Source organism: Gossypium hirsutum, chromosome D13 (genome assembly GCF_007990345.1).
Source record: "Gossypium hirsutum isolate 1008001.06 chromosome D13, Gossypium_hirsutum_v2.1, whole genome shotgun sequence".
Classification (NCBI taxonomy): domain Eukaryota; kingdom Viridiplantae; phylum Streptophyta; class Magnoliopsida; order Malvales; family Malvaceae; genus Gossypium; species Gossypium hirsutum.
In genome coordinates this window covers 63,149,260-63,161,540 of record NC_053449.1, presented here as the reverse complement: position 1 = coordinate 63,161,540, position 12,281 = coordinate 63,149,260, and the positions used below count along the sequence as shown (strand labels likewise).

At 30.6% G+C, this 12,281-nt stretch overlaps 1 protein-coding gene and 1 non-coding gene across 7 annotated transcripts; one reads left to right on the top strand and one right to left on the bottom strand.

Annotated features, from left to right (window-relative positions):
* Positions 1-2,812: 2,812 nt before the first annotated feature.
* LOC107945212 (nuclear transcription factor Y subunit A-1) lies at positions 2,813-8,178 on the bottom strand. Of its 6 annotated transcripts, none has more exons than XM_016879130.2 (6): positions 8,034-8,178; positions 6,555-6,862; positions 5,722-5,837; positions 5,545-5,647; positions 3,676-3,840; positions 2,813-3,483 (listed from the first exon to the last, which is right to left on the bottom strand). In XM_016879130.2, the coding sequence occupies exons 2-6, from the start codon at positions 6,606-6,608 to the stop codon at positions 3,157-3,159; spliced, it is 765 nt and encodes a 254-aa protein (XP_016734619.2). In that variant the 5' UTR covers positions 6,609-6,862; positions 8,034-8,178; the 3' UTR covers positions 2,813-3,156. The 6 variants fall into 6 exon arrangements, with proteins under 6 accessions (XP_016734619.2, XP_016734596.2, XP_016734603.2 ...); XM_016879107.2 differs by having other exon boundaries at positions 5,545-5,616; XM_016879114.2 differs by having other exon boundaries at positions 5,545-5,616; positions 6,555-6,816.
* Positions 8,179-11,957: 3,779 nt separating this feature from the next.
* On the top strand, positions 11,958-12,039 carry TRNAS-GCU (transfer RNA serine (anticodon GCU)). Its single transcript has one exon. It is a non-coding gene; the product is annotated as a tRNA-Ser (tRNA).
* Positions 12,040-12,281: the final 242 nt, after the last annotated feature.

Genomic DNA, 12,281 nt, shown 5'->3' with positions numbered 1-12,281 from the left:
TATTTTAAAAATATTTTAAAATTAAAAAATAAATTATATATTTATTATATATTCGGGCCCGGGCCAAAAAACAGTGCCCAAGTCTGACCCGTTTTCTAAACGGGCCTCTTTTTTTTCTCAAACCCATATTTCGAGCCTATATTTTTATCCGAACCCTCTCATATTTCGGGTTGAGCCGGGCCGCCCGGCCCATAAGCACCTCTAATCGAGGCAAGATGGGATGAATTTTTCCTAAACTCAACTTGATTTGATTAATTGAAGAATTAAATTCATCCTAACCCATTTCAAAACCTTATTTCATAAAAAAATTGTCCTTATCGAATCAAGTCAAACCCTATCAAATCTGGGATTTTTTTTTTGCCATCTTTACGTTTAGTTAGTAATTTAAAAAGAAATTTGAATAAAGAACATAACTCAAAGCATGACAAATACCTCTTTAAAGAGAAATTATCAAATAAACTTCTCTGTCAAATTAGACTTGTTCATGGGCTAGGCTATCTGTTCGAAATTTGGGAGGGTTTGGACAAAAATATTAGGCTCGAAAAATGAGTTTGGGTAAAAAATTAAGCTTGTTTAAAATATGGGTCAAAATCGGGTTTAAACATTCAAGACCCAAGCTAGGCCTGACCCATTTTTTTGTTTATAATACTTTATATTATGTTATTTTTATATATTATGTAATTTAAAACACATTAAAAAAATAAACATATGCTAAATATATAATATTACTCTAATGTAAACATTAAAATAATGTTAAGACGACTATATAAAAATTTTCAATAAATAAAAAATGTATAAAATTATTAATTATTAAAATAAAATAAATATTATTTTAAAAATAATCTGGGCGGGCTTAAAATGGGCTTTGGTTAATATTTTGCAAATATGGATGGATTTGAGCAAAATTTTAAGCTTATATTTCAGGTCGAGCCGAGTTTGGACAAACATGAAGTATTTAATATCATGCTTAGGTCCAACCCATGAACACCTCTACGTCAAATACGATCCATTCCAATAATATCACGTGACATGAGTATCTTTTACAGGTCAACATCATAGTTTGTTCTCAGAACCCTAAATGCTCGACTTTTCAATAATCAAATATTAAATTCATGTTTATCTTTTTTAAAATTTGTAAAATTTTAAACTAATACAATAATAAAAAATTCCAACTTTTAAATTTCTTTTTACTCTACCAAAATAAAAACCAACATCATCAAAAATTAGAAAGTGATCAAAATTTTGTATTAACAATTTAGTCCTCATATTAACATTCCCCAAATTTGGAATATAAGCTTTGATTGTAGAAAACAAAACAACAACAAAAAAAGGCGCGTTACCAAATGTCAAAATAAAGCGCGTGAGATAGTTATGGGACAAAGATACGAAACAAATATGGAGTTTAGTGGTACATTGAACTTGGACGGAATTACGTTTTCACCCATTGTGCAGTGGGTTATGGAGTCCCCATTTTTACTTCTAAAAAATCCGGTTACATGAAGTGATTAAAAATTATTTATTTATTTTAAAAGCATTTTTATTAATTTAAAAAATAAATTTTATTTTTAAAATCTTAGTTTTTTAAGTTTTTATTTTATATCTGATAATAGTTCCTATTTTAAAAAATAAATTAGTAAAATCTAAAGAGAAATTTATTAAGTAGATGAAGGTTTAGGGTTTAAAGGGCAATTACTGATTTATTATTATTATTATTTTGTTGACTGATGATAGGAAAAAGGAGTCCTTGGCCGTCAACTTAATTAAACGTCACCACTTTTTTTTTTTTAATACAAAGGTCACCACTTACATCATACTAACATATTAATCTAATTTGATAATTAAATGAACACTTACAATATAAATAATAAAATAATATTTAATCATGCTTCTAATTTCTTTACTACTTTATTTTTTTATTTTAATTACATATAATTTAATTCTTTTGTTTTTATAAATATTTTAATTTATTTTGTAAAGTTCATCATTACTCCTTTTCAGAAAAAGTAAAAAATCGAATTTTGTTGTATCTATTTTTAGGTTAAGACATGAGCTTAGAGGAAGAGGTGTTCATGAATTGGATTGGGTTGGATTCGGGTCAGGCCTAAGCTTGATATTAACATATTTTAAGTTTTCTTAAACTCAGTTCATCCCGAATATGAGTTTAAATTTTTGTCAAAATCTGCCTATATTTACAAAAGACTAACTCAAATCCATTTTAGGACCACCCATATTATTTAAAAAAACTATTTATATTATACTATTTTAATATTTAATAAATTTATATATTTTTTATTTATTGAAAATTTTTATATAGTCATCTTAACGTTGTTTTAATATTTATATTATTTTGTATAGGTTTTATTTCTTAAAGTGCTTTAAATTACATAATATATAAAAATAACATAATATAAAATATTATAAACTTAAAAACGGGTCAAGTCGGACCAGGCTCGAGCCTTATTTTAAACAAGCTTAATAATTTTACTCAAATCCTCTCAAATTTCGAAAGAACCTTCGATCTAAAGTCTACTTAGAAGTCTATATACCCTTCCTAGATTTAAAATTTAGTCTCTCTCTACTTTTATCATTCTGTTTTAAACCTCATTAAACTTCTTTATTAAATTCACTAAAAATTATACTTTGAATTTTTAAAACTAAAAAAATAAATGGGCATAAATTCCTTAAAAATAAAAAGTACAGGGAGAATATTCCAAATAGTTGAAGAGTATAGGGACCTGCAGCACATTTTAACTTATATTTTGTAGATGTTATAATAAAAAAGCAAATAGCATGCTCTCAAAAGGCTCATACATTTAACGTTTAAAAAGGTGCACCATTATAAAAAAAACTGCTAATCCAAACTACAAAAACATGTTTTGTTTTTTAACTTAAAACGACAATGAAAGCCCTGGGTGCAATCTACTACTTATCAAATATTTCTCACAAGCTCTACTAATTTAACTACTTACTTTTTCAGTTCTATTCAACGGTATATTTACAAAAATGCAGCTTTGGGAAAAATTATAGTGAAGCATGGACAAGACGAATACGATGTCCGGGTCTCATACAATCTCTTCTCCCCTTCCATCTAACCGAAGCCAAGAATGATTTGCCGCCTCGCTAATGCATTGCCCTGACTGTAACCGTCTCTGGAGTTCAACCCTTCAGCTTTTGAAAGGATTGTCCTCCATTCACCGGATAGAAAGCGGCCTGATTGGAGATGTTACCACCTAGCTTCTGATAATGGCTGCCGCCGTTGACATGGTGGATGTCATGCTGGGTGAGGGAGGAGGTCCAGGTTTCATTGGAATCAGTTTGTAACGGTTCAGAACCGGAGGAACTTCGAGATTGGGATGATAACGTGGGACCTGAACCTGATCCTTTTTCTTCTCCTGGATTGGTATCTGTTTTCTTTGCAAAACGTCCTCCACTACCTCTCGCCCTACGCAAAGCATGCTGGTGCCTTGATTCGTGAAGATAAGGCTGTAGGACATAGAAGATGTGGTATTACAAGGATAAAGTTCAGACGACATGCATAAACGTAACTAGAGTCGAACCATACAAAACAATAAAAAGAACCAAGTTTCTCCCTAAGTCGAGGTTTGAACTTTAATAGTCGATATTTTGAAAAAGATCTCTTGTTTAAATTGCGCAAGTATGTGGTTTTAGATTTACCTTTCGGGATTTAACAACCTTCTTCTCAAGTTCTGCTTTGGCACGGGCCTGCCTTCGCCTCAGAATTCCTTGGTACTGTTTGGCATTTACATAAACAGGCTCTTGTGCCATTTCAATCGGCAAAGTCATTCTTGCATGAGGCATTCCAACAAACGGAGGATAACCCTAGCCATTGCAAAAATTTATTCATTAGAAAGTGTACCATGTCTTGTCCGTCAAATATCAAAAGAAGGTTCTTAAACGAAGAAGCTTACTGTAACGGTGCTCCTGCTTTCAAGAATTTTATCATATTATAACAAATAAACTAGAAGAAGAACAAGTGACAATTCGTGACTGAGGCCTGGTAATATAATAAAATCACGCTTCAGTCGGATTTCACTGTTCCCTAGCATCCCGATGTCAATCCCCAATATGCCAAGGCCATACACAAAGATAGGAGAACACCAAGGTTTGGCCTACTAGCCAGGTGTTCACCTTCCCCTAGAATAGCTTGGGTTCGAATCACAGTTGTACCAAATGTGTATATATATAAAAACAAAGATAGGAAAAAAAAGAGGAGGAAAACGGCAAATCATGGACCGATGATTCACTAAAGATTAAGAATTGGAAAGAACTTGAAATTCAAAAGCATGTTTCTCTATTCATCTAAGTAGCAAGCATCCAAAGTCGCAGAAAATACTATCCTGCAAAACTGGTCATCTAAATTAAGGGATGCTGAATTTAGTGCAAAAATGAAGTAACTACATGTGAACTTCCACCATGAAGTTGTTTTCATTTAGTTCCAGCAATATTGTTATTTTCATTTTACCTTGTCTACCCCCAACAATTTTATTCAATTAGATCTAGAAGAGAAGATGGTGGAAGATAGGAATGATAGGAGGAGGATTGATGTACCCGACCCTACATAAATGTTTCTGTCTTGGTTTTTGTATCCGACACAAGTAAATTGGGATTAAGGCTTGTTGGTTTGGTCTACCCCTATGATGGAGTCCGTTAGAAGATAAGAAATTAAGAAATTAAGACGCGAATGAAAAGATAGAAACCTAGCACTAGAACATGCAAACACTACTAGCTAAGACCAAAGTTAAGCATATAACATAAAAATTTGGCTATGCGTAGACTTAAAAAATATCATGTTAGGTTTCTTCGAGAAAATTTGGTATAATTACCCTCCACAAGGTACAAAAATTTAGCTCTATTTGTTAAAAGAAGGAAAAAAATCCTTCAGCTTTGCGAGTATTTTTAGGAATTTTTTTCCAGATGCAAATTCCAAAATTCTCCACTTCTCAATGTTTTGAGTATTTGAAAACAAACATGGAACACCCCTCCCCACCCCCCCCCCAAAAAAAAATCACATATATTGGCTCACCAAAATAAAGAGAAAATTTACCAATGTTGGTGCAAATAAGAGCACAAACATACATATTGCTCAGGCAGGCACATTTTTTGCGCTTTGTGCCTCAAGTATAAAATGGTTATAGTGCCTACAGCGCTCCTTGCACCCTTAACAAACACTGAGTTGAGCATATGTACAAACATGCTTTTCCAACTCAAACCAAGGAATAAAATAATAGTAAAGCTTTTCCAGAAAAACGTTTATGCTTTGCATTTGAAAATGTAAGTTAGGCAGAAAAAATGTTTATCAAGCAGAGTGACATTAAATACGTAAACTGCTGTGTACTGAAGCATCAGTATAACCTTGATGTCTCATGAGATTTCAAACAAAAGATAGAACACCAATAGAAACAAATCTACAAGCAGCACAAATTCAAGATAAAAATTATATAGCAAGAGCACAATGATCAAATTGTAAGAGAAGAATGCATCTAGACTAGATCATATTGATAGGAATAGACTAAGGTTGCATACCATAGGCTGATGTCCATAAGCTGCCATCATTCCTCCATAAAGTGGATCTATATAAGGATTTGATGCACATGCCTGCAAAAGGATTGGAAGAAAACTAGGAATCCTTCCATAGCAAGTTCTGTAACTATGAGACCCCTAACAGTACAGAAGAGAAAATATTGAACCTGAGCCACTTACGATTGAATGACCAACAAGCTCAAGCAGGGGAGGTTGGGTGAGGCCTTCATCACGCACGGCAGGCATGCTAGATCCAACATGTTGCAAATTGTGATGTTCTTGTCCACCAGTTCCAACTGAAAATGAACAGAGGGCATGGCAAAAGAAACCGTTGCTTAGCGTATCCACTTGTATGGTTATAATAGTTGAGAGAGACCGAATGTCTTGAACTAGGTTTTCACAATTATTTCCAATTCCACATAACCGTCATAAAGGTTTATATGAAATAGTAGTAACCACTAAACAGAATCTAGAACGATATCTAATTTGAATAACCTATATATCCATGTTCAATCTCAGAACTCATTACATGATGAAGAATTGGGGTAAAAGTACCATAGAGATCCCTGTACTAGGGAGTCAGATTGCATTTTACCCCTTCTACTTAAGAAATGGATAAATTAGTCCATGTACGTTAGATTAAAGAGCAAATTGGTCCTTTTAGTTAAAATTTTCATTCATTTCTACTATTAAAAACTGACGTGGCTAATGGAATAATCAGACAGTGACACATAGCATGCCATGTGTACCTCATGTTGATGTAAAAGGACTAGTTTTTAACGGCAAAAGGACCAGTTTGCTCTTTGATCTAGTATATAGGGACTACTTTCCCCATTTTTTGAGTAGCGGGGTAAAAATGTAATCCTGCTCCTAGTACAGAAACCTCCATGGTACTTTTACCAAGAATACGGCCAAGCAGTAAACTTCATACAGACTTAGCCATTTATGTTCATAACATTTTCTTTTTAGTAATTATTGGCTACAGATATTACTAGCATAATAATGTGAAGTACCTGCCCGAGAGGATGCAGTAGTTTGTGTTTCTTTATTAACATCATCCTCTTCATTTAGTGCACCATTGGACAGTGACTGCCCATCATTCGACTCTGAAGCATTAGTGCATTCCATCGAAGATGAATTTAGTGAGTTCACTCCTCTCGCTCCCGAGGAGATGGCACCATAACTGGTATTACACCACTTGGGTTCAGAATAAACTGCAGTTGGATGAACACCATGCACATCAGGTTCTAATTGACTTCCTTCTTCAGAATTCGACTGCATTCCTCCCAATACACTCAAATGATAGTCAATTTCTTATTCTCTGTGCCCAAAGATGAGGACATTTGAACTTATTTAAAATATACAATTACAATAGGGCCATCCATCAAGATAGAAAATACAAAACGAAAGGAATGATTCCTTCTGACCAAACAATAAATTACTTCCACACAAGAAACATGTCATAATTAGAAGCCATTTGACATAAAATAAACATAAAGACATAGCTACAAAAACACACCAATTGAAATAAAAACATGGGAATCTGTCCTTTGAAAACACGAATTCTTCTTACTTATGTAATGGCACATGAGAAAAACAAAACAAAGCAAAACATAGACATGAACCGCAATTAACACAGAACCAGCGAAAATGCCTTATACAAGAAGTTACGACCTTTCCTTCGAGCAGATAGAATAGAAAGAAAAACATAAAAAGGAGAAAAAAGAAAATTCGACATTCATCAAAAAGAATACATCAAAACTTGTCTTAAAAAGAGAAATAAAAAGCATAAAAGTGATAATCACAAAACTTTGACCACACACATAGACAAAACCCAGAACTGATTAACATTCCTTATGGAAAATTAGTATATTTTGTGCCCATATTAGTAAATTTTGCTTTTGCTACTTGTTCTATGTTCAAAATTCAAAGAAAATAAAAAGATTTCTCAATCACTGTTATTCTGCATATCTTATCTATAACAAATCCTTTTTACTTTTGATGCTTTCCAAAATATTAAAGTTCACAACATTCTTTTGCTGTATCAACAAAGTTATTTACTTGGTCTCCTCAAAGTTCACTCTTAATTCACAAATTTTTCTTTTTCCCTAAATTCCCAATAATTCAAAACTATTATTCCTCGTTCTGCATGGAACCCAGAATTTTACTTTCTTTAAAAGAAAACCCTATTTCTCGAGTTATCCCACAAAACCCGAAATTCTAACACTAAAGATCACCTCGATTCATCAAATTCTAGAATAAAAAACCCCAAATTTCAGAACCCCCAAATACAAGATAAAAATTCAAACCAAAAACAAAAACCCCCCAAAATTCCAAACACCCTAAACTTACTGCAATTCCACTTTATAAATTACCCCCCCCCAAAAAAAAAGAGGCAAAAAGAAGAAACAATTTTAAAAAATCAGAAATTATGAAAAAAATCCATTAAAAGAAAAAGGAAAGAGAAAAAGGGAATTGAAAGAGACACTTACCGTTTAACAAAGAAGAACAAAAACAAAAACCCTAGATTTTGGGGATTTTTCGTGAGAGAAAATAAATAAGAGAGAGTCAATCTAGTTTCTCTGCAATTCTCAGTTAAAACACTAAAAAGAGAGCTTCCCCTATTTTTATTTATTTATTTATTTATTTATTTATTGCGTATTTAAACTCTGAGAGTTAAACTTTGATGACGTCACAAAATGTTAGAATTCCAGGTTTTATTGAGATTCTACCGACACGTGGTTTTTTTCTCAGTCCTATTTTTTCTTATTAAGTTAAAATATTTCACAAGTCCCTGTATGTTTTGTAAATTTAGAATTTAATTTTTATACTTTTTATTTTTAAGAATTTCGTCCCTTTGCTTTTCAAGTTTTAAAATTCAAGTCCAACTTTTAACATTACTAAAATCATTTCATTAAATTCAGGTTCATTACAATATTAATTTTGTATTTACATTACTACTAAGTGAGTTTTTTTTAATTTCAAAATGTCACATCAACAAGTTTACAAATAGTTGGACTTTAATTTTGAAATATGAAAAGTAGATAGACTAAATTCTGAAATTTGTTAAAAGTACAGGGACTTATGACATATTTTAACCTTCTTATTACTCTCTTTCTTTTTGGGTTTTTTATTTTGGGATAAAGCAATTTATAGCCCTTAAATTTGATATTTTTTCAATTTGATCCTTGAATTATTTATCCACATTACTCCCTAAACTTGGATTTTATTAAACAAATTATCCCAAAAATTTGACGCAATTAGTTTTAATCAAAACAACTATCAAATATCTAACACGAAATCTTTATACTTTTCGTATATTTGAAATTTATCCACTTTTATTTCCCTTTATTATTTAGATTAAAAAATATATAAATTTAATTATTAATATCATTAAAATTCTTCTATTAAATTTAATTAATTAAAATGTTGTTTTTTTATTACAAGCTGCCAAATGAATTTTTTAATTTTAAAATATCATATTATCAAATTTAACAAATGAATTTTAATAATATTAATAATTATACTTCATCTTCGAAATTTTAAAAAAATATAATAACTATTTTTTTAGAAATAAATGTAATAATTTTAAATATATAAAAAGTATGAACAAATACAATATAATAATTTAAATTTATTTTTAATTAAAATTTACTAGATAAATGTTTAAAATCCAATTCATGATAATAGTTCTCATCTTATTTAAAAGTGGCATTTTTCTAAGGGATTTTTTACAAATCATTAGTAATTAATTAATTAATTAATTGATGAACATTTTAATGGTTTCTATATTTATAATATTTTAAAATTTAATCAAAATTTAATCATTTGGGTGGGGAAATGTAATTTTACCATTTATTAATTTAAAGTTTTCTAAATTGTAAAAGATTAAAACTAAAATTTTTCATTTTAAGAGGATCGAGCTATTGCCAACCCCTCGATGCCACCTCAAAATTTAATGCAGTAAATTTTACTTCACTGAAATCCTTTCTTAAAATTAGCTGCATTAAATTTTGAGGCGGCATCGAGGGGTTGACAATGGTCCGACCCTCTTAAAATGAAAAATTTTAGTTTTAATCTTTTACAATTTATAAAATTTTAAATTAATATTGGTAAAATTTACTACATTATTTCAACAAAATGCAAATAAAATTGAAAGTTTTTCATTATTTCAACAACTTTTCAAAGTGATCTGGTGTGAATGTTTTTTGTTTTAAAATCCTTTCTTAAATAATTCATAAAATAATCTATTAATAAATTTACATTTTGGTCACTCAATTTTAAAAAGTTATAAAATGGTCACTAAACTATTTGAAAGTTTTCATTTAAGTCACTGTGCAAATAAAGCCGTTGTTGTATGGCCTTCTCTACTAGTATTACTTGGACCAAATGAAGGCTCTCCTCCCCCTTCTCTTCTACAGTTTATTTTTTTAATGAAACAATTTTGAAACACCACGAATCTATGAACCAAAACTTAAACAGTTTTTTCTCTAAATTTTAACACTAACTATTAAATCGACTTAGATTTAAGGTATACTGTTCTACTCATCGATAGGTATTGATTCACTATATCGATTATCGAATCATCACTTGGAGCTTGCCAGTCAGATTAAAAAAAAAACTTAATAGCCTAGTGAGTTAAATAAAAAACATTCGAATAGTTCAATGACAATTTTATAACTTTTTAAAATTGAGTAACTAAAATGTAAACTTATTAATAGTGTAGTGACATTGGATATAATTTACCCTATTATTTAATATAATACAAGAGTGAAACTACGATGATATAATTGTATTAAATAAAAACGCAACAAGCGTGAGTTAAATTGAGCATAAAATCTCCTATACTATCGAAATTACAATGAATTATTCTTTTATATTTCTCAAATTTAAAATCATTGATTGATTTGACCATCGAACCACTTTCAAAAATATTAGATATTAACAAGACTTTACTGGTCGGATCAAGAGTCAGCCAGCACACCAATTTAAACAAGAGAAAGAATCGATTAACTTATGATTGGTATGAATTAAAATAAAAAAATCAATTAAACTTGATTAATCAATTGACCCAAAATTTATAATTTTATAATAATTTATTTAATTGAAATTAAACCCACTAATCGAATTAATCGATTCCCCTTAAAAGGGTAGATAAAATCCCTTGACCTTTCTTCATTCAGAGCATTTACTTGAGTTGACTAAGAGCAGAAAAACGGTGAAGAGCCGGTTGCCGGGGAAAGATAGAGTGTACGTAATGAGAGTAGAGTTTAGGGTGACGTTATCAAAGACGCAGGAAAAATATGGAAGGGGAAAGGCCCACGTGACACGCACTTGACGGGCAAAAAACATTACGAGAAACGCGTGTCTCAAATTTGGGACCACTTTTATTAGGGTAACGACAAATAAAATTTATGGGTCTAATTTCGGACTTCATCCGTTGTTTTATGAAAATTACGAAATTAGTACCCTTACTTTAGTATATCAGAATTTTGTCCTCTTCTTTCATGAAAGTTGGAAACTTCAGTCTAATTGCTGGTAGATATTATTTCAATTTGTTTTGTATACTTTTGTTGAATTGTTGGTTTTTGCTAATTATTGACATATAGATGGTTGAAATGTTGACTTTCAAGTCAATGATAAGGTTTAATAGTGTTGTCAAAATGAACTAGCTTCATTATTTTCATAAAATACGAGGATTAATCGTTAAAAAATAGAAGTAAAGAGACTAAATATAAAATTTTTGGATAGACATTTATTGGTACACACGTGATTTTGGATTACTAGATTTTTTTCAAGTTGTTTTCATATAATTTTATTGAATTACTGATTTTTGTTAATTATCCGCATATAAATTGTTTTCCTGTTGTTTTTCAGATCAATAATTTTACGATAAGGTTTAACAATGTTGCTAAATTGAATTAACTTGTCAACTGTCGTAGAATATGAGGACCAATTGCTAAAAAATAAAATAAAGGGATTTTTTTTGGATAATATAATTTTTGGCCTATAAACATGGTAACTAGGTCAGTTTTGGTGTCGAGACTTGTCAGCTAATTTCATTTTGATCCCTAAATTTGAAAAATATAAAAAATTGATAAAGTGATCAAATTTTAGAATGTCATGCCATCAAATCTTGACAAAGCTCAAGTTTAGAGACCAAATATACCAAAATGGATTAAAAAATGTTCAGGGGCTAAAAATTATATTACCCCTTTTTGTTGCAATTGGTGGGACTAATAAAGAACTTGTTACTTATTATTTGAAAATTTCTACTAAAGGACACAAATATATTTTACCAAAAGAAGCCAAACAAAAATTATATAAAGAAATAAAGAGCTAAAGCATTGAGTAACTGGACACCTCACATGGAGTCCTTTATTTAGAGGAAAGCTTAAAACTAGAAAACAAGATGTGACGCTTTGGCCGAGTGGTTAAGGCGTGTGCCTGCTAAGTACATGGGGTTTCCCCGCGAGAGTTCGAATCTCTCAGGCGTCGCTTACTTTTTGTATTTTTTGGCACTTTCTTCAAATTCCAAAAATATCCTTCCGTGGGAAATGAGATTGTTGCTTTTATAAATTTCTTTTTCAAAAATATTTAATGTATCTAATATAATACTCGTATTTAAGTATTTTACTGAGTTAGTATCGCTCTTAATTGAACTGCCTACTCAATTATGAAATTATAAAAATATCATTTCTTTTAAATTATAATTAATATTATTACAATAACACTTTTGT